Source organism: Peromyscus maniculatus, chromosome 17 (genome assembly GCF_049852395.1).
Source record: "Peromyscus maniculatus bairdii isolate BWxNUB_F1_BW_parent chromosome 17, HU_Pman_BW_mat_3.1, whole genome shotgun sequence".
NCBI lineage: Eukaryota > Metazoa > Chordata > Mammalia > Rodentia > Cricetidae > Peromyscus > Peromyscus maniculatus.
In genome coordinates, this window is record NC_134868.1 from 54657726 (window position 1) to 54679393 (window position 21668).

Genomic DNA, 21668 nt, shown 5'->3' on the forward strand with positions numbered 1-21668 from the left:
CACTAAAGAATCAGCATCTCCAACAAAATAACCTTTCTATTTTTGAATATTTGTGAATCCACATAGATTATACATGGCTAGTGTTTGTGTGTCAGACTTCCAGCCTGCACCTGTGTGGTGTGGGTCTGTGGGTTCTGTCGCTTGACCTTGTAGGAGTCATATGCTGTAGCAGATCTCAGAGCAGGAAGACCCTTGACTTCGCAGGTCGACCCCATTGTATAGAAGAAGGAAGGCCAGAGGCGATCGATCCCCTCACACCACAGCCAATTTTATTTTAATTCATTGAATTCTAAAACTCTCAAAAAGAGTTCAGTTTTTTCATTACTGTTTTATTAGTTTCTCGCTAACGAAGAAAGTGATTTATATCAAGGGATATGATATCCCAGCACTTTAGAGAAATATTAAATAAACTTTTGAAATAATTTTAAAAGACTTAAAAAGGAAAACATTTAATTGCTGTGATGATGAATGGTCATGTGGATTCCTGAAACAAAGTTCAAAGAATTTTCAGCACTTGGCTCAGTTAACTTGGCAATTTTCTGGGCACCTGATTTTATTGCTGTTGTTGCTTTGTTTTTTTTTTTTATCTTTCATGTATTTTTTTCATAATTATGGAAAAAGAAAAATAATTTTCTTTTATGTTTACAGAAACGTAGTTGAGAGCAGCAATATAACAAGGAAAAAATTTTAAATTTAACTGTTAACATAAGATTTATTCATTTTAATAAGCTTGATTTTCCAGTGTTCTGTTTGGATATTAGGTGTACATAACCAATGTAAACGACAGAGATACTTTATCCTTTCCATGTTTCTGGTGTGTTCTGGGTAGACCCCATAGATCAGAGGAGTAGGTTCTGGCTAAGTCTATTCAATCAGTACAAGCTGTGAGCTTGCAGCCCACAAATACCCATAAGGGTGGGGGCAGGCAGAGAGGGAGGGAGAGTGGGAACAGTCTTCTACAGAGAGAAAATTGGAATCGCTGCTTCTTAAATGTGGATGCCTTGTTTTCTGTAGTGCTCCCCCCTCCCCTGGCCCAGGATGAAGCACCAGGGCTCAAGGGACCTCTCAGGCTCTTTGGCATATTTCCATTTTTATTTGTTGTGTCTATCTTTGCAAACTGAATAGGCTTAATTTTCTTTTTTTTTTTCCTCTTTTTTTTTTCCTTTGGTTTTTTGAGACAGGATTTCTCTGTGTAGCTTTGGAGCCTATCCTGGATCTCAATCTGTAGAACAGGCAGGCCTTAAACTCACAGAGATCCTCCTGGCTATTCCTCCTGAGTGCTGGGATTAAAGGTGTGTGCCACCACCGCCTGGCAGGCTTAATTTTCAAACAGGCTGCCTAAAGGACCTTAGCATGATGAATTGCACCTACCTAAGATTGCTACTATTCAGTCTATAAAAATTCTCTAACTGGCAAGTTCATCATGGAGGAGAAAAGGAAAAACAGAACAAGCAAACAAAATTCTCTTAATAAACCTGATGGTGTGAAGGGTGTGGAGGCCAGGGAAATCCTGTTCCATCATGACTAAAACAAGAAAAACAAATTACTTCTAATCAAGCTTCAGGAAGTTGATGTCACAGAGGCCTGGACTCCCCAGACACACTGCCTGCCCATGCAGAGATGATGATGATGATCATCATGATTTGATGATGATGGTGGTGGCAGTGAATGTGGTAGTGGTGGTGGTAGTGTGCTACCTCTTTTAATTAGTGATTATTTTCCCCTCAACATTTCAGAGCTGAGTGAGTTCTTGACTGAAATTCTTCACTACCATAGATGAGAACACATACTCATTTGGTTTCCTCGGGCTTCCTTGAAAATTGGGTGTCACTGACTGTCAGTTTTTCCTTGATTAAAGGTATTTTATTTCGTGCAAATTTGGTGCTGGAAGTCAGTGACCCTTTTCTTCCATTAAGAAAAGGGAGAGAAATCTATCCCTGTTACCTAATGCTCTTCTATCCTCAGAGATGAAATCTGAGCTCTATGCCGTGTGACCAGATAACTTGGTGACTTTGTCTGCCTTTGAATTCCCCCCTTTGGTGCCACACAGCCTACCCAGAGGAAAATTACATCAATTTAGGAGTAAAACAATCAAAGTGGCCAGGGCAAGGAGGGATGGTGACATAGGCATGGTACTTGGACCATCCTGATTTTATTCTCAAACTTCTTTCTGGCAGAGTGCAGAGTCTGTGTAGTAAGAATCATGTGGTTAATGTAAATAAGGAAAAACCTGGAAAGGAGATGAATGGGATATGTTTCCTGTTGGGTTGTAAAAACACTAATCTACTTTTGAGGCAATCCTTGGAAAGCAGGTGTACATTGATAGAGGTGGGGTAGTCATTCTGTTGGAGTTTTTAATCTACCTTGATCAATAATTCCACTTTTGAATCCTCTTTTTTAATGTCCCGTTTATTTTAGCTGAATGTGGAGCAAGTGTCAAAGGAAATGAAGGAACATTACTGTCTCCAAATTTCCCATCCAATTATGATAATAACCATGAGTGTATCTATAAAATAGAAACGGAAGCTGGCAAGGGGATCCATCTCAGAGCCCGGACCTTTCAGCTATTTGAAGGAGACACTCTAAAGGTAAAATACTTTGTAGACTGTAACCTAGAATTTTCAACCCAGGGAGTCCATCGCCAGGCTACCTGCCAACTGTTATCTACTACCTGGCAACTGTTATCTACTAGCAACTGTTATATTTGAGCTATTTATTTGTCTGTGTGTCTGTCTACTTGTCTATTTCTATGTCTATTGTCTATCTATCTATCATCTGTCTTTCTATTATATGTCTATATCTTCTATCAATATGCCTGTGTGTTTATCTGTATTCTCTTTATCTGTGTTCTATTATCTACCACCTACCTACCTATGAATGATATATCATCTATCTATTTATCACTTATTTATCATATATGTATAGGCTTGTCATTTCTTTCTTGTATTGATTGATCAATCCATTTATCTATGTGACAATTTATATAGACATATTAATATACCTTTATTTACATTATTTAATCCTTTTTATCTGAGAGATTATAAAGTAGTGGACTGTGTAGACTTGGAAATCATCCCTGTAACAGTAGACCAGCACTGCTAAGCCATGTATCATGGGAAGATTACTTAATTTGAGACTTGATTTCCTCCTGTGAGCATGCAATGAAAATGACTTTTCTGGCTGTTTCAGTGTTAATGTGATGCATAATAATAGTTGTTAAAACTGACAGAGCCCCCACCCACTCTTTTCCCAAGTTATTTTTAGTTGTCAAATGTGGTTATCACACTTAGATTGGGAAGGATCTCACAGAGGGATGAAAGGAGCCTAGCCCTTATACATAAACAAGGCACTGGATGAGCTGGAGTCTCATCATGGAGCAGTGGGGTGCCGGGTCCTATCTGGTCAGATCCCAGCTCTAGCAGAAACATCCTTAATGCTAATGTTTCTGCAGTAGCTCACTTAACTTCTGTAACTATTTCAAGAAATTGAAGACTTTCCAGGACCTAGAGAAGGGAGGCGGACATTGGGAGACCCAGCCCCAAGACAGTGAAAAAGAAGGCTTTGAGATAAAAAGGCATAAACCATGGAGCTTACTCCCTGCCCATTCCAGGGAGAAGGAAGCAATTCTCCAGGTCACGGGGCTGATTTATGTCAGTGGAACACTGTGCTCATATTCTCGAGTTCTTTCTAAAGTTCCAGATTTTGTAAGTCAGAATCAGCTACAGGAACACAGCAAGAGCACCTCTCAGATGCAGTGGCTTCAACTCACATTAAGCTATGAAAGGATTGAAAGAGTCACTTCAGAGGACAGAGTGGCTACCCCCCCCTGCTGGCATTCCTTCACCTGGGGCTGAATGTGCCCCTCTGTGCTTCCACTCAGCCTCACAAGGAGTGGCGTGTGGGTCAGAGACTTCTCTATATTAACCGGCCTTCCTTCCTCCCATGCCCAAGATGGGCTATTTTTCAATGCCATAATTTAACAGTGTCACTTTTTTTCATTTCAATAGACTTTCATGGTCCCATGCTGACAGCATGAAGGGCTATAATTAAGCCAGGAAACAAGCAGGCTCACTAAAGCAAAAGTGAGGCTACAAGTAGGAAGTTTCTAGATTCTTTGATAACCTCAAATTTAGAAGTCAGTTTCCCTTTTAGATAAAGTTTTAGGGGAAATTTTAATGTGCTCTGTGTGTAGTGGGGGTGGTGGTGGTGATTAGAAACACAGAATGAAATGTATGCTGGGAAACATTATTGGGGCACCAGGAAGGAAATCATTTCCATTTGGAAACGTGTTCGTTATAAATAAATAAGTAAAAATTTTTAAGAAGAAGAAAACAGTTTTGCTTACCACACTTAATTGCAGTGAAACTGCCCAACATTTGAAATGCCATTGCATTTTTTTTCCTTAGACTACGTGGAGTTTTATGATAAATACTTCATATTGAAGTAATCTGTTTCAAGTTAGATCATCTTACTAGGGGCCCAGACTGCTCACACTCATCTTTCACACCACTGTGGCCCAGCAATAAGGACTTTGGTTTCATTTGCACACTCACAGGCACACACAATGAAAACAAGGACAGAATTCAGTTTTTATGTATGCAAGACAGCAGGTTTCCTGGAAAGAGCTCCAGGGCCCAGCTCTGGAAGCTGGGAAAGCTTCTCCCTGAAAACTCTCAGTTGTAACTCAAGATGTCACATAATGTGTTGTGACTTATGGAGGTACATCCCTGTGGACCTAAGAACCAATTGAATGCCAAGCCTGCGCGAGGGGGTGTTGCAGAATAGATCCTCATCACAGAGTGTGGAACAGGAGACCCCAAGCTGCTTCCCCCGACAGCCATACCGACTCCTGTGTTTGTTGCTGGTGGTCGAGGGGCTCTGGCCAAGGATACCCTGAGAACGAGCATAGCCTGTCTTTCTTTCTTTGTGAATGAATGCAGCTGTGAGCCCCATTTTCACTCTGCAATCACACAGCCCCAGTCGCTTTCTGTGGGTCAGCTGCATGCTGACTCTCTGAGAGCTCCTTCAAGGATGTTCACAGCTGGGCACAGAGCTTAAGCTCTGATGACATGAGCATGGTTGGAAGACCTGCTGTCCTGGGAATGGAGACATTTACACAAGCTTTTTATTTTTTTTTCAATGTAATATTTTTATAGCTTACTTGGGAACTTTATGCAATGTACCCTAATCAGTCACCTCCCATTCCTTCCAGGTCTACCCTCTCACCGTTGTAGCTGGAAGTTTTCTCTGGTTCCACCCAGCTCCTGCAGCCCCATGGTCCTGCAGCCACTCAGACCCAAATAAACACACAGAGGCTTATATTATTTACAAATGATTATGGCTCAATGGCTCTGGCTTCTCCCTAACTAGTTCTTACATCTTAAATTAACCCATTTCTATAAATCTATACTTTGCCATGTGGCTCGTGGCTTACCAGCCCTTTTACATCTTGTTTCTCATGGTGGTGGCTGGCAGCATCTCCTCTGCTCTCTTTCTTTCTCCTTTCCCTCTCTCTAGTTAGAATGTCCCACCTAACCTTATTCTGCCTCACCATTGGCCAAATAGCTTTATTTATCAACCAATCAGAGCAACACATATTCACAGCATACAGAACAATATCACCACCATACCCTTGTGACCTCCCCTGCAGAAAAGAAAAAAAGATACACCAAGTCCAATTTGTGTTGCTCATGTACTCACTGTAGCATGGCCAAACTCCCAGTGGCCTGCCCCTTAAAGGTAACTGAGTCCTTTCTTACTGTACCCCCATCAGAAGCCATCAACTATGAAGAGCTACACATAGGCATCTTTATCATAATTTTTAAGGACTCTCTCCAATAGCTTCCTGACTAGACTGTTCTACTGTGAGTGAGTTACTGTCTACGGAACCACTGAGAGTTTGGCCAAGGGCTCCATCCTGCCCTGTGTAGACAGGGGCTCACTACAGAGCAATGGGCTCATCTGTGTGTAACTTATTCTTTGTCCTCACACTTCTGCATGCATGCCCATAAGATAGAGAATGGCCTGGTATATGGAGAGACCCAGGGGCTTTCAGAGAGACCTGGATATTTTCTCTTGGATATAGAACCCATTATTGAGTCTCAGAACTATTCTTACATCTGACAGAGGCACATTTTGAAGTAAAGTTTATTCTTAGAACAATAGCCTATGAAAATAGCCTTTCAGTGAGGAAATGGCACTTTGTTTGACAATTCAAGTATTTGCATGCTTAATTGCAGTGAACTAAAATAACAACTTAATTACTTTTCTGAATGCATTTTCTCTTTATGAGTACATGTAGGTGAGATCAGCCTGTCGAACAACATATGATTTATCCATTGGTGGAAGGGGGGTGACTGAGACGGACTAGGAGTTAGGCAGATCCTTTACAGGCAGACACACAAGGAAAGGGAGTGCAGATAAATTATAAAGATGACATACTCCTACCTTCTTTCTCATCCTCCTGACCTAGGACAGATCTGGTGAGCCTTTTCTCCTGACAGCAGGTTCCTCTTCGAGCTCACTGGTCCTGACTGCTCAGATATGTTCAAGAATTGTCATGAGCATGTTCACCTGAAGCTGTGGGCCTATCAGCTCCCATTTCTTTATCTAAACTGACCAACCCAAAATAAGGGGCAGGAGAGAAGACCTGTACCAGACCACCAGAAACATTTAAAACCACAGCCCTCTGGAAGAAAATTGATTTTGATTTCTAGATTTTCTTCCTACTTTGTGGAGAGTCTGTCTGTCTCTCTCTGTGTCTCTGTGTCTGTCTCTGTGCCTCTATGTCTCTGTCTCTGCCCCTCCCTCTTTGTAGATGTGTGTTTGTCTGTGTGTGTGTGTGTGTCTGTTTCTTCACTTTTAATAAAGTTTATTACCTGATGCTGTCTGCTGTGCTTGAGGTTTTTCCTGCTTTTAAGTTCTACAATTGGTGGAGAAATGGACCTAATTAAAACATCTGGATCAGTGGTTCCCAACCTATAGGTCTAGACCCCTTTAGGGATCGCATATCAAATATTTACATTAAGATTCATAACAACAGTAAAGTTACAGTTATGAGGTAGCATTGAAATAATTTTACTGTTGGGGGTCACCACAACCTGAGGAACTGTATTAAAGGGTCACAGCTTTAGGAAGGTTGAGAACCACTGCTCTAGACGGTACATTTTCAGAAAGAAAAGGTCTGTGAAAGGGGACAACAGGGCGGGGGGGTTCACCAGATACCAGAAGAAGCTGTAGAAGTCTCTGGAGACCATATTTAGGTTCTTTAAGAAAAGCTAAATTCTCCTCAAGAGAATCTAATGCATTTTTAGTCTTCTTTCCTTGAAACCTTTATCCACAAGATTTTTATCTCTTGGTGAGGGAGGCAAAGGACAGCATTCCCAATCAGCACACCACCAACACTGGAAAAGGAAAGGCTACCACCACACTCAGTGTGACCAAATGTCCAAGACAGAGTGAGACTGTCAGCAGAAAGAGTGCTGTGAGAAGAGGGATGGGTATGTGTCACAGGCTCTGCAGTTGTCTGATAATGCACCCATCCAGGGTGTGGGGTTGGTTCCCCAGAGGTGAGAATGCACTCTTTACCCCCAAACCTCTGTTCTGCACCCTCACCTGAAATATCTGTTCTGAGCCAAGCTCTGGGGTCTCTTTCTCCTAGAGATTACATGTCTCAACTTCACACCACTCACAAACAATATCACATGTACAGGATTTCATGGCAAGCTCTGCTGTTGTGTGATAGGACCCTTCTACTGCTGTGTGTTCACATGCCAGACCTACAAATGGTGATGGTTTCAACACTGCCATGGTTCAGTGCACTAGAGGGAAGTGAAAGGAGAGGGAGATGCCTGTGCTGTGGCTGATGCTGCTCCCAATGCCTTTGCACTGAAACCCTGTAAATAACAGGTGATGAGAAGAAGGTAACAGTGGATAACAGAACCAGGAAGCACACAGAAATTTCATTTTAAAAATGATGAAAATTGGTCTTCAAGGCAATGAATGGGAAATGATCTGAACAAGAATGGGCCCAGAAACCTTTTGTCTATGGTGTTAATGGGAAAAGTAAAATTGAAAGGAAGTAGATTATTTAGCTCCATCATCCACCTGTATTTCTGTCAACTAAGTTTGAAGTTCTGCATAAAGCAGCATCGTTAAAGCTTGGAATGGCTTGTGAAAACCGCTGCCTAACAACACAGCTTAACAAAATCGGGGACTGACTCTGCATCCTTTCACCAGGTCTACGATGGAAAGGACAGCTCCTCACGGTCACTGGGAGTCTTCTCAAAAAGTGACTTGATGGGGCTGGTGCTGAACAGCACCTCCAACCACCTGAGGCTGGAGTTCAACACCAATGGGTCAGATACCGCCCAAGGCTTCCAGCTCACCTACACCAGTGAGTAGCCCATGGCCAACCACACACGTTAACTTGGCTATTTCATTAGGGCACACCTACTATGTAGCCGCACAGTGAATTTATGTGATGGATATCTTTGCTGAACCCTGTGCACTGACTTGCAGTTTTAATTATCTCTTTTGTTGATGAGGCCGCAACTTGGGCATTTTAATAGAGGCCATAGTTTTACCCTGATCTGTATAGAAAGCATCCTACTTTAAGAATAAAACAGCTTGGCCTGAAAAGGAAACATCTTGTAACATTTTGGGACAGACTTGGTATAAAAATACAGACTTTTGTATATAGTGAATACGGTCAAAACATGATGAACATGTGTGTGGAAGATTTAGAGAGAATGTTTGATATAATTACTAGTACTCTTTAAATGACTGACTATGGTGTGTGTGTGTGTGTGTGTGTGTATAATCATATGCATATAAACACATATATAAATGTATAACAGCTTGGCATATGAAATATTTAGAGAGAATATTTGATGTAATTATAATAATCCCTGAAGGACTGATAAGTATATATACATATCTGTACATACATTCTCTTTTAGAATTGAATTATTATGCCTATTGATGTGTATGTGTGTGTGGCCATGTGAGTTTATGTACACCATGTGAGTGCAAGTGCCTGCAGAAGCCAGAGGGGCTTGGAGTCCTTGTGACCAAAGTGACAGGCAGTTCTGCATCCCCTGATATGGGTTCTGGGAACCAAACCCAAGACCTCTGTATATGTAGTATGCACACTTAACTGCAGCGCCATCCCTGCAGCACTCTGTATGTGTTCATATATGTATATGATCATATACATCTATTCGTAGAAGCACATACACAAATGTATGTGAGGGGCTGTTGTCTGTGGCAAGGACAAGGGTCCCTGCTGCTTTTTATCAGTTGAGGAAGCTGGTCAATTAAGATGCTGGACGTATCTAAGGCAACCTAGATTTTCAGCGATCGGACGGTTTGGGTCTTTGTGATGACTCTGGGGCCTGAGAAGCTTGAAAATTTCATATTTAATCATGGAGGTTCATGAGGGCTTGTTAGGGCTGATGCCTCTGTTTGAAGGCTAGCCAGATGAGGGACAGGGAAGGTCACAGTCCCACCCCTGCTATCCTGAGCTAGTGCAACTGTCTAACAGGAAGTTGAACGACCTCAGATCCTCCTCTGTACATGACATCACAGTTGTAGCATGAAGAGCTTTAGATAAAAGTGGAGTTAGTGCTCAACTGTAAGAGAAAGCCACTGTTTCCTGTTTGTGAATCATGCTGTTGAAATGACTCAGTGAACGGGAAGGGTTGTTAAATAATTCACACATGTAGTAAGTCACAATGGACACCACAGGGTTTAGTTGTGGTTATAAATCTCTTTAGGTGAATCCCACTTTAAAATCTCGATGTCAGAGCATTCTGTGGGGGCTCTTGCAAAGCCCCTGTGGATGTGGATGTGCGTACATGTTGGGTACTTGCATGAGTGACCCTTCTTCAACCCCATGTTCTCCATCATGTTCAGTGGCTTTTCTTTCCTTATTGGGTGTCTTCATCTCCACTTGCTAGCTCCTCATCTTGGTTCAGTGTTCTGAAAGAAAAGCATAGAAAACAACAGGCCCATGTTTGGCTAGGTGGCCCTTTAGTTCTCCTGCCAATGAATAAGTTTTTGGTACCTTTTCTCATCATCCACATCTCCTGTCATGCATCTTTACTGAAGATCAGGAAACCATCACCTGAGTGGTGCCTACTCTTCCAATTACCTGGCAAGCACATTGCTGTCAGCCTTGTGGCTAAGCTCCTATATTTGTCTCCAAAGACTGTCCTAGGAAAGGCATCAAGCCTGACTTAGATTGTGTCACTGCTTTTCAAACACTAGGGCTGCTTCCTGTCTCCAGTTGGTGTGACTATTATTGATGGGCATCCAGTTTTATATTCTCATGGGTGTGAATGCAGCATCTGTATTCACCCATGCTGGAACCTCAAGTGACTAGCTGTGGAATCATGAGGAGATCACAAACCATTCCTAGAGTTTTTATATCACCTCTACTTTTCAAACAGCATTTAGGGGATCCCCTGGGCTCTAAATCTCTGGAGTTGGTATTGACAGGAGAGTGTTGTCTTGTGTGACCACTGTCATCATTGACAAGGCTCTGCAGTGTGATTTTTCCAGCTCATACCTGCCCATGTAAATAATGAAATTCCAGGTTTCTCTTTGACATCAGCACAGTGGAGAGACATTGGCTCCTCACACTCTGCTGAGGATCTTTCTGAACGCATCAATCTATTAACCACCAGTTTTTGGGCATCATGAATAATAGGATCTGTTTAATGACATAGAAAGTCAGATGTCCCATAAACAGAAGACAGGGGTAGTGTCAACAGTTGGTCTTGGACTCTCAGTATGTTCTTCTGACAAGAAAACTGACCTCTTCCCCCTCACCTGCAGTTACATGTCCTTGATAATACCTGCAGAAGCACAAGCCTAGGAGTCTTGTATGGACAATTGTCTCAGAACATGGTTATGCTGTCACATGGGAAATATAGCAATAATATAGACAGGATGGTGACAATGACTGTATAATCAAAATAGTATTGATTTCACATTGAACCCTAGATTTAAGCACATCATAATTAGATTTAAGAAATCCCTAGCTCCCACAGTGCAACCCAATACCTGAAACAAAGTTCTATCCCTGAAGCAAGGGTCACAGGTGATCATAACTACTTTCAATAGACCTGTAATCACTTTGTGCTAGGTTTGCATCACTTGCAGAATAATGCAGAAAGGCCATGTATTACTGAGAAGAGAACTATTTATTAAATAATTATATTGAGGGGAACAACTCACTAATACAGGATATGGCAAATTTAGTCACTGGAAGGCTGAGAACCGGTCCCATGCTGCTTCAAGCCTCCTGATTTGGTCTCCACCATCCAAGAGCTCGAGAGAGAGAAGGGACTGGTATACATGCTCCCCAGATCTTAAACTGGGCAAGAGGCTATGCCCTAGGGGCTGGTACACCAAGGCCATAAGTGGAAGGAATACCCACTACAGGGAAACATCATGGATGTACAGGTTTTAGATCTGTTAATGTACACATGTGAGTGGATTACACTAATCACAGAGTGAATACAGAGCTCAGTAAACACAGTAAAGTGTTTAGAAATAGGCACAGAGTATTTGTATGTCCTTTAAAGCAGATTCATGCAACTCTTCACTTTGTTTGGGTCCAAGGCTTTGCTAAATTATTATTTTTTTTATTCAGTAAAGTTGAGCATTTATCCAGATCTTAAAGGGACTTTCTGAAGTTTCACACAAGGAATGATGTGGTGGTGCCCCAAATTTCAACTTATGACTGAAGTCCAGAGCTGCTGGTATACTTACTTACAAACATTTTTATACGGCTGCAAATTTAAATGAAAATTTAAAGTACAAAAGCTATTGATATAGACAAAGACATGGGCCAGGATGATAGAGAAAAGGTCAAGATTGGTCCAATTTGTAATAGATATATAAATTAGTCATGTTAAGTAATTAACATTAAGGGGTAAAAAAGTAAACCAAAGCAGCATTTGCAAGCAAACCTGAATTGGAAACACTGCTTCATTCTGCAGGTGTACTCTGGCCTGACAGATGGCATTCTTCCATGATGTCACCTTGTCTTGGATCTGTTCCTCATAATCTCTTTTAGATCAGGGACAACAGAGTCCAGTGTCCAGTTTCTAGTTTGTGTCCCTCTGCACCTTACAGGGATGAGTGTTCTGCCATGATTTGCACAGCTCTGACCTGACTAGGGTAAAGAGGAACAAACACATGTGGAGAAAAGCTGGGATTGGGTAGGTCATGTGCTCTGATGGAATGTACAAGCTGCAGCCTGGGAAGTCAACGTGTGTGTGTTTTATACACCTGAATGGAGGAGAGAGGTTTATTGCAAACAGTTGAAAGAGGAGCCAGGTATACATCCAGAAGGAGGAAGTTGCAGTCTGTATTTTCTGCATATACTGTCAGCATCTGCACATGGACGAGGGGATGGCTTTGTCATTTCCATGGGTCTGAGGCTTGGGGGTTCTTGACACAGCTGTGCTCATACCAACAGTACACATTTGCTCAGGACTTCACCCATTCTCCACAGTGTTCTGAGAGGTGCTGCAGAATGGTCCATTTCTCATTTCCAAGCTGAGCTCTGTGGAGCTCTGAGTACACCCAGCGTCTGGCACAGGCAAGAAGGAGGAAGAGCTTCACTCGACAGGTGATTATGTCTTGATTTCTGACAGCCTTTACAAGTTTCATCGGGTATCAGCAAGAACCACAGTTGAATGTGGCCTATATTGTTTTCTTAACATTTGAACACATACATTTTAAAGAAAATTTCTAGAAAATTATTTTTGAAATCCTAAAATGAACTCAGAATGATCTTAAAAATGTATTGTCCTTTAAATTTTTGTAAGAACATCTCTTAAGAAGCTATTCACTGGCCTGGAGAAATGGCTCAGAGGATGAGTGCTTGGTGCATAAAAAGGAGGAACTAAATTCAAATTCCCAGAACATGTTAAAACCTAGGCATGGCTACATACCTATGACCCCATATCTCTGGAGGGCCAACACACAGAAGGATCACTCTTGGCTGTCAGATTTGTGCTAGATTCAGTGAGAAACCTCATCTCAAGTGACTAAGGAAGGAGTCTAGATATCTCCTCCATATGTGCATAGGTATGCACACACACACACACACACACACACACACATCGACACACAGATACACACACACAGATGCACATGCTCATACGTGCACATACAGACACACACCCCATACATACACAGACACAGACACACATATTTTTCAGTACAGAACCTGCTACAGAGGCTGAAGAAGAAGCTGGCTTCTGCTGCCTTGTACACCTTTAACTGTTTAAATAAGAAGACATAAACAAATTCTTACCACAGTTTTACAAAAGCAGTTCCTACCTGGAAGTGGACAAAGAGCCACAGTGCCAGGGAATAGGTCCAGCCACCCATGGGAAATCCTTCTTAATGATAACCAGTGACTGCACAGATGGTGTGTGGCTAAAGAGCATTTAGGGTTGTGCTGAGTCGGTCTATGACTGTGGCTCCTGCTAGGAGACCTGATGCGGAAGGGTCATGTTCAGTGCCTGTGAAACTGGTCAGTAGAAAGGAGGCTACCATCTATGTGCAGAGATAAAATATAATGATATGCTCAGCTATTAGGGGTGTCTGCAGATCTGGGGGAAGTAAGGTCATGGCTCCAATCCCTAGAGAATGATGTAGTTTAAGGTGTTCATCACTGTACCCAACTGTAGATCATATTTATTTGAGTTTGATCAGATAGAGTCTTCCAGGAAAAAAGGAAGCATGATTTAAGAATAGAATAATCCATGGAAAAAGGTACTTGGTGCTAGACATCTCTGTACAAAAACTGCCCACTCTTTATTTTCCTAATCAAGAATATTGCTCTTTCTTCTATGTCCTAAAAGCTCCAAAGTCTGTCTACATCTTTTGTTTTCTCTAATATAATATGATTCAACTGAGGATCATATCAGTTAACCTCATGTCACTGACATAGAATCAGTAGAGCTGGCTGTTGGAGCCCACTAGGTTTCCTGGTGGCTGTACCCAGCAGGACTGCATAGGAGGTGGTTTGGACCACAGGCCTGGGTACCAGATATTTGTAGGGGTCTACACTTGACTGTAACTAGAAAGGAGGAGGTCTTTTGCTCTATCCCTTGGCATTGTTATAAATAGACTTTTGGAATAAAGTTGTGGGCCGGTGGATAAGGATCCAGGCCCATCGGAGTCTATCTTGTGTTTTCTCTCCCCTCTTTATTTCTAACTGAGTCTTTTATCCCTCATTCCTCAAGAGTCCCTGGGGTAAATAATTATGGGGGCTGGTCCACCACAGCTGGCCTAGAATTAGCAGAAAGGAAACATGGCTGAAGCCAAAATGGCTTTTCAGAAGAGAGATTCAGAGTCTAGTGAGGATGTAGAGTCAAATGGCCTTTGAGTGCATGAGAGCATGTAGGGAAGCATAGTAGAGTAGGAGATGTGTATGCAGGAGAAGCAGGAAGAACTAGGCAGGCTTGTGGGGAGCTGATCACAAAGGCATTCAAAACTGTCCCCCATTGAGGTGGGGTACACAGTGTGTGAGTAGAGAAGTCCCACAGAACCCTGGGAGTCTGAGAAGGGTGAGCTCACAGTGGCCTAGATGCCACTCTTCAGAGGATGGGTATGGCTACATATGGCATGTGTCATGCAACCACCATCCACGAAGGCCTGAGAAAAAATGAGGTCAACCTGCTAGATTCTCACTCATAAGCAATAGCCCTGAGCATCAATACCTAGACATTGGTATTTGTAAGTTAAGTAGTTGAACTGGGTATTTTTATACCTCTCCCAAAGGACTGCCTTGATCACATAGGTGTACTCAAAAGTAGTAGAAGAGCAGACAGGCAGATTCATGCTCCATATGGGAGCTTTGTAGGGACTAACAGACACATGTCTCTGTGGAAAGCCCTGAGCCAGAGGAAACTGAAGTTCAAAGTCATTGTGAGCACACATGCTGTCGTGATGGTATAGTAACTAGGCCAACTTCCCTTCAGGGTTGGCTTTATTGAACTAACTTCCTCCCTGATTCCACACTTATCTAGGGATACCCTCATTATGGTGTGGATGTCAAGGCAGCTCTCCCTGTAGAAGAGGGTGATTTATTGATGTGGACACGGGGAGTCAAGTCCATGGACTGACTCCATTAGTTATCTTAAATTGGGAAATTGGCATCCTGCCAGCATATTAAGTCACAGGAGGAAGTGATGCTGTTTTGGGAAACTCTGACAAAACCAGATGTCTGATTCCACAAAATGACCCCAAGAAGCCTTTGAAAGCCACTTGCTTTCCTTGGCATGGCACCATACCATTGGTACAAGTTTTATTTATAATTTTCTGGTCCAAAAGAACAGGCAGTAGGATGGGCAGCCCACAATCATAGATGCTTCCAAAATGTTGTAGAGAAATGCATGGAGTTGTAAGCTTGCCAGAACAGATGAGCACAGAGAAAAGGTTGTGGAAGTCACCTCAGAGCTGAAGGAGCAGTTATGCAGGGCGGAGCTCTCCTAGGACTTCCCTCCACCATGGTTTCTAAAGCAGGGTGACTGCATGTCTGAGGAAAGGGCTGCCTGAGAGCCCCCTTACCAGGACATCACTGAATGGTTCGGTGGATAGGTGAATTTACAAGCTGGACCCGAGAAGATCCCTGGGTGCAGGTCACTGTTTAGTTGGAAAGAGAGAAATGGGGAAGTCACTGGTTCATACTGTTTCCATTGTAGAGCCAGCTTTCTCTGGATGGATGGTGTCCATCCTTCTGGTCCCTGAAACTACTTCTTGTGTCCTTGCCTTGAACTCTGGCCATCTTTTATTGTGCGTGGTGGTATCTTCTTTTACGAAACGGCCATTATTTAATTTACCTGGTTATTTGTGGTCCATTGTCCTTGTTCAACCACCAGCTCTCACATCACAGAGGCTCCTTGGAACCTCAAGGCATGAAAGGTACAAGGTGCCTCTCTGATCTTCTCCATGATATTGACTGAATAGACAATAAAACTGTTTGCATGTGTCAAAGAAGAAGTTATAGCTTACAACCGACTTTACATTTCCAGTTTGTCATGAAGTGTGTGTGTGTGTGTGTGTGTGTGTGGGGGGAGAGAGAGAGAGAGAGAGAGAGAGAGAGAGAGAGAGAGAGCTATTTTATATATTATATGGATTATAGATTTACCAGTTGAGCTCAACAGCTGCATTTAAAAAAGCTTATTGTGGTGTCATAGAGCTGGATTCAAATTCTTAGATGGATTGTAGACTCCTCCTCAAGGGAGATTCTCTTTTTTTATTTACATGTATTTTGGATATAATCATAATTCCTACTTATCATTATGTTTCATATATAATGGAACTTGGTAAATAAAAGCAGCTATATGCATAGGAAGCTGGGGAGACATCCACATGTAGACACAGTGATGAAGCACATAAAAACCCACCCACTCTATTTGCCTTCCCAGAGCCTTGTAAAGATGTCCCAAGAGACAGAATATTGGGGGAAGTTTGAACTCTGCAGGAAAAGTGTAACAAGCATAAGGTTTAGGTGTGTAAATGATGCACCCAAAGGGATATTCTTGATGACAGAAAACAGTTGGTCATTAGGTAATTAGAGTTTCCATGCCTACAGTATGTGGTCAGAGAGGAGCTGCACAGGGACACATGATTTTTGTAGCAGAATGGGTCAGCCTTGGATCATTAGAATATGAACTTGAGGCCTTGGCTTTGTCTTTCCCAGATCTGGTTTAGGGGCATTCGCCCAGTGTCCTTAGTGTTAGGCATGGTACTGACATCAGAAAAGCAGTTACTACTCACCAAGAGCCTGCACTGCTGTTCTATGTGTGCCTTATCTGTGCTGTTCAGTGTTGCATGGCTGTGATAAAACACCTGAGGACAACAGTTCAAAATCAAAGGTTTATTTTGGCTCATGCTTTTAGTCCATGCTCAGTTTGTCCAGTTGCTTAGAGGTCTGCAGAGAGGGAATGCATCATGGCAGAAGCATGTGGTAGAAGCTCTTTTCATAGTGGCTGTAGCATCAAGGAGAGAGTCAATGATGAGATATTTCCCCTAAGAAGAGACTTCTGTAGCTCCCAGCTAAGTCTTCCCTCCTGGAGTTTCCACTGACTCCACTGACTCCCAGGAGCCCATTAAACCTTGAATCCATGAATGGATGAATCCATGAATGGTCAGATCCTACACCATCCAGTCACATCCCAAAGCCTGGAACACTGCTGCAGTATGGATTAAATTTTCAACATGTATGCCCTTCCGGGCGCTCAAGATCTAAACCATGATATTATCACTAAGGAAAATTCCCAGGCCCAGAGGGATTACCATAGCATCCAAGTAAACCCAAGCTAAAGTTCAGGTTCTGTAACAAATCTTTGTAGGTAGGGGTCAGAGATGAGTGTACAATGGCAGGAAGAATATTGCCCCATACCAAAGGTATAATATTCATTGAGTAGTTATGAAAATGTTTGATAATGATGTCATTCATGGCAGCAAATGACTTCCTTCATTAAATTCAGTGTGCTTTTCATAAGTTTCTTTTCTCTGTCCTGGAAAATTCTGACTGTGCATTAAAACAAGGAGATGAAGAAGCCAGGTGTGGTGTCCGTCTACTGCAGGAACAGGCTTCCCGTTGGCATTCCTGTTAGTTCAGCCAGAGCTTTGGGGTACTCCCACCCTCGGATCTTAGCATTACTGATAGTGCCATGGAGGGCTTTGAGTATGTTTCAGAAGGTCGGGGACAATGAGGAACATTTGTTCCACCTCCTAGCCTTCCTTTGCTGTTTTTGAAACAGGGAGAAAAAGACACCTTAGGGCACACGCTCCATGGTTATTGTAAGATACATGGAGAATATGAAGGCATCCAAAGCTTCCAGTCTGTATTCTCCACTGTCTATTCAATAACTTGTGTTGGGAAGGCTGCCTAGTCATAAGTAATTTTGAAGAAACCCTGTGATGTTAGCAAGCCCTCCTGCAACTATAATTAAAAAAATAAAAAGAATTAATGACAATAGTTGCTGTCCATTCAGTAGAGGAGACATTCATTCATAGTCTCGGAGCCCTGAGTTTAGGGCCTGGGCTAACTGGCTTGAAGGGTTAATTCTCATAGTGAAGTTGGAGGATATGGATATTCTTTCTTATACTAAGGGTCTAGACCATGCATCTCCACTCCTGGTGTGAATGTCACCTCAAGCACAACAATGCCACAATAACTAGTCTCAATTTTGTGTTTAATAAAAAGGCAGAGATGTTGTTATGGGATGCAGCTGTCTCTCGGTTGGGTACAATGCTTACCTTTTATAAACAAGGTCCTGGGTTTGAGCCCTGGCACCACATAAAACTAGGTATGGTGACATATGCCTACAATCTGAGCACTAAGAAAGTGAAGCATGAGGATCGGAAGTTCAAGGTTATCCTCTGCTACACAAGAAAATCAAGGGCAGGCTGGACTCTTCCCTAACTCTAACCCCAAAAGAAATATAATGAGCCTGAACTGTACACAGATATAGACATTGTGCAATTACCAAAAACACACCAGAAGGCTGAGAGCAGGCGGGTACAGCACATTCTATATTTATAGTCCTTGAGGTCATGGATTGACAGATAATTCTTTATAGGGTTGACTGGTGGCCAGATGAGGTTGATGTAACTTCTTTGGGTAGCCCCCTTCCCCCTCCCTCTCCCATACATATCCAAAATCAATGTCTACTTCTCATAGAGATATTACCAACCAACCTCCCTGACCGTGAATGAGACTCAAGGACTTGGCAATGTTCTCCTGTCATAACTGATTATCGTTCACAACTAGATTTTGGAAATTCTGCACAAGCTATTAGTCATCAAATACAAATTCTAACAACTAACCTCATTAAAAATGAAGACAGAGTTTGCAGATATTTCTTGGTAGCTATGTGTAAGCATCGCTGTTTTAAAGTTGAATAGGGCCATGCTATTAAAAGAACAGCATTCCTAAATGCTTCATATTTTAAAATTATCTTTAATTTGTGTAAGTACTTCACCTGCCTATATATGTGAATATCACATGTGTGTAATGAGTACCTGAGGCAGCCACAAAAAGTGTCAGATCTCATAGAAACTAGAGTTATAGACAGTTGTGAGCTGTCTGATGTAGGTGCTGAGAATCAAACCCAGATCCTCTGAATGATCAGCCAGTGCTCTTAGCCACTAAGTCGTCTCTCCGGTAGACTGCATAGTGAATTATAGTCTAGGGAATTGTGGCAGGACAACTTACCATGCAGAGAGTAGTTCTAAAAATTGTTTACAATTGTACAATGAACCAAGATGAAGCATAGAACAGAACAGAGTCAGGAAAACAAGAAAATCAACCTCCACAGGGGTCCATGGGAACAGTTAGGGACTTTTATTTAATTTCAATGGAGATTAAAATTGAGATAAACATAAGGCATTGCCTTAGAGTGCTGTCATGAGACACAATCGTGTCTACCCAGGCTTTATTCATATAAACAGGCTCTGGCTCCCAAGTAGCCATTAATGCAGCTGGGAAAACTGTTGGAAACTGTCCTAAACATGATATGTTTTCCCATGGCTGCCTGCTAGGTAATTCTTTGCAAATATTTAAAAAAAAAATAACAGGTAGCTCTTCATATGTCGATTTTCTATTGGTGTTAAACAAATTGCCACACACATACACACAACAACAACGAAGCAGCCCACACTCATTCACCCATGGTGCCCATGAGTCACTGGGTTTGTCCTCAGGGTCTCACAGGCTACAATATGGACTGAGGCCCTTTTGAAGTTCAAGGTTCCCTAAACTGATAAAAATGTAGTATGAATGGATACACACATAGTCATATGCTCCATAAGTATAAATTATACTCTTATTTTTTAATAATTTTATAATTTAAATAAAATAATTGAGTAGTGTAATAAATTTAAATAATTTTGAAAATATTGTTTGCCCAAAATAAATAAATAAAGTCATCTTCCATGTTGTCAATGCAGTAATTTGACCCACACAAATCTCTGAAAGCATTGATTGGCCCCTGGCTCTGTCTCCCTCCAAATATATCTTCTCTGGTCTTTCATATCTAACTCAGATGCCTCTTGAGTTAGGTTGTGGGTCGCAATCTCAAGGCAAGCCCTCTGCAGGTCCAGCTGCCCTCTCAGCATTACTAGGAATGCCCACAAAGATAAAAAGCAGGGGCTTGCAAGATGGCAGTAAGTAAAGGTGATTGCCACTAAGCCTGGGGTCCTAAGTTCAGTCCCTCAGACCTACATGATAGAAGGGGAGAAAACATTCAAATTGTCCACTGACCTCTACATATATGTGGTGGCACATATGTGCCCCCTACATACACACACACACACACACACACACACACACACACACATACACACACACTAAACAAATGTAATAAAAACAAGAAAGATATAAAGCAAGAGCAATACATGGACTTGTCATCAGGGTTTAATCTTAAAATGACTCATAATAAGTTTTCTGAGAAACTAATTTCTAATTCACGCCCATAGCAACTTTCATTTGGGGTCACTGCCTTTCCTAATACAGAATAAGGTATAACCCCAGCATAGTAGGGTTGTCTCTGAGGGTCCATCATGGTCACATGGGAACTGTATAACAGCAACTATGACAGCACAGAGATGAAGCTTTTGTGTAACCAGTAAGACTGAGATAGAAATAAGAACATAGAGAAAAGAACTACCCTATGCAACATGGTTTTGATCAGCAAAGAACTTGGAAGGATGTCCCAAATTAAGAGGAATTTGAAGTGTGTGCCATATTCTGATAAAACATGACACCAACAACAGGTCTTAAGGTCATGATGTTGGTCTTTGAAAATAAGTACTGCTCTGGTATTTTTGGTGTTGTTGTATGTTTTCTTGTTTTTATTTTTAAAGTTTTTTTTGCATGTGTGCATGTATTTGAGTGTGGTGTATCTGTGTAAATGCAGACACCTATGTGCGTGAGCTCACAGAAGCCAGAAGAGGACACTAAGCATCCTATTCTATCACCATGTCTTGTTCCCTTGAGACAAGCTTCCTCAGTGAACTTGAAGTTTGGCTGGTAGCCAGGGACCCACAGCAATCCTCCTGTCTCTGCCTCCATAGTTCTGGTATTACGTTTGAGAATGGACACATCCAGGTTTTTATATGGGTGCTGGAGACTTGAACTCAGGGCCTCATGCTTACTCCGCAAGCCCTCGTATGCACTGAGCCATCTCTGTAGCCCCAAGCTGTTTCTTCTGTGCTTCCTTGAGCCCCCTCTCTCTGTTGTGCTGGAATATCACTGACATAGATGCTGGTTATTATTCTATGGTCCCTGACAAATAATCTTGCTATATAATGTCTGGGATCAAAGAATCTGATCTACACCTTAACAGGTATCTACAGCTTATGTGGTACCAATCTGTATGCTTTTGTAGACTGTGCATTTATTATCAGTACATCTACATGTTATCTAAGTGATCATCTTTATTTGGTCAATCATGTGTCTCTATATTGATTACCAAGCAATCATCTCTGAGAAAAGTCATGTGACAATGTGCATATGATCCATGACAACATATTTGAGGAAGATATGAGGCCCAAGTTGTCCATTATGAGTCACTTTCACACCATCAGGTGGGTAATATGGGAGTCTATGAAGGGGCAGAGGCGTTTGA

At 42.0% G+C, this 21668-nt stretch overlaps 1 protein-coding gene across 2 annotated transcripts in view; it reads left to right on the forward strand.

Moving 5' to 3' along the window:
* Csmd1 (CUB and Sushi multiple domains 1) overlaps positions 1-21668 on the forward strand; it is a 1611441-nt gene that overhangs the window by 1329610 nt on the left and 260163 nt on the right. For both annotated transcript variants that reach the window (XM_042262873.2, XM_042262874.2), the window contains exons 22-23: positions 2419-2588; positions 8239-8395. In XM_042262873.2, coding sequence (XP_042118807.2) covers positions 2419-2588; positions 8239-8395 — 327 coding nt within the window. The remainder of the gene's footprint in view (positions 1-2418; positions 2589-8238; positions 8396-21668) is intronic.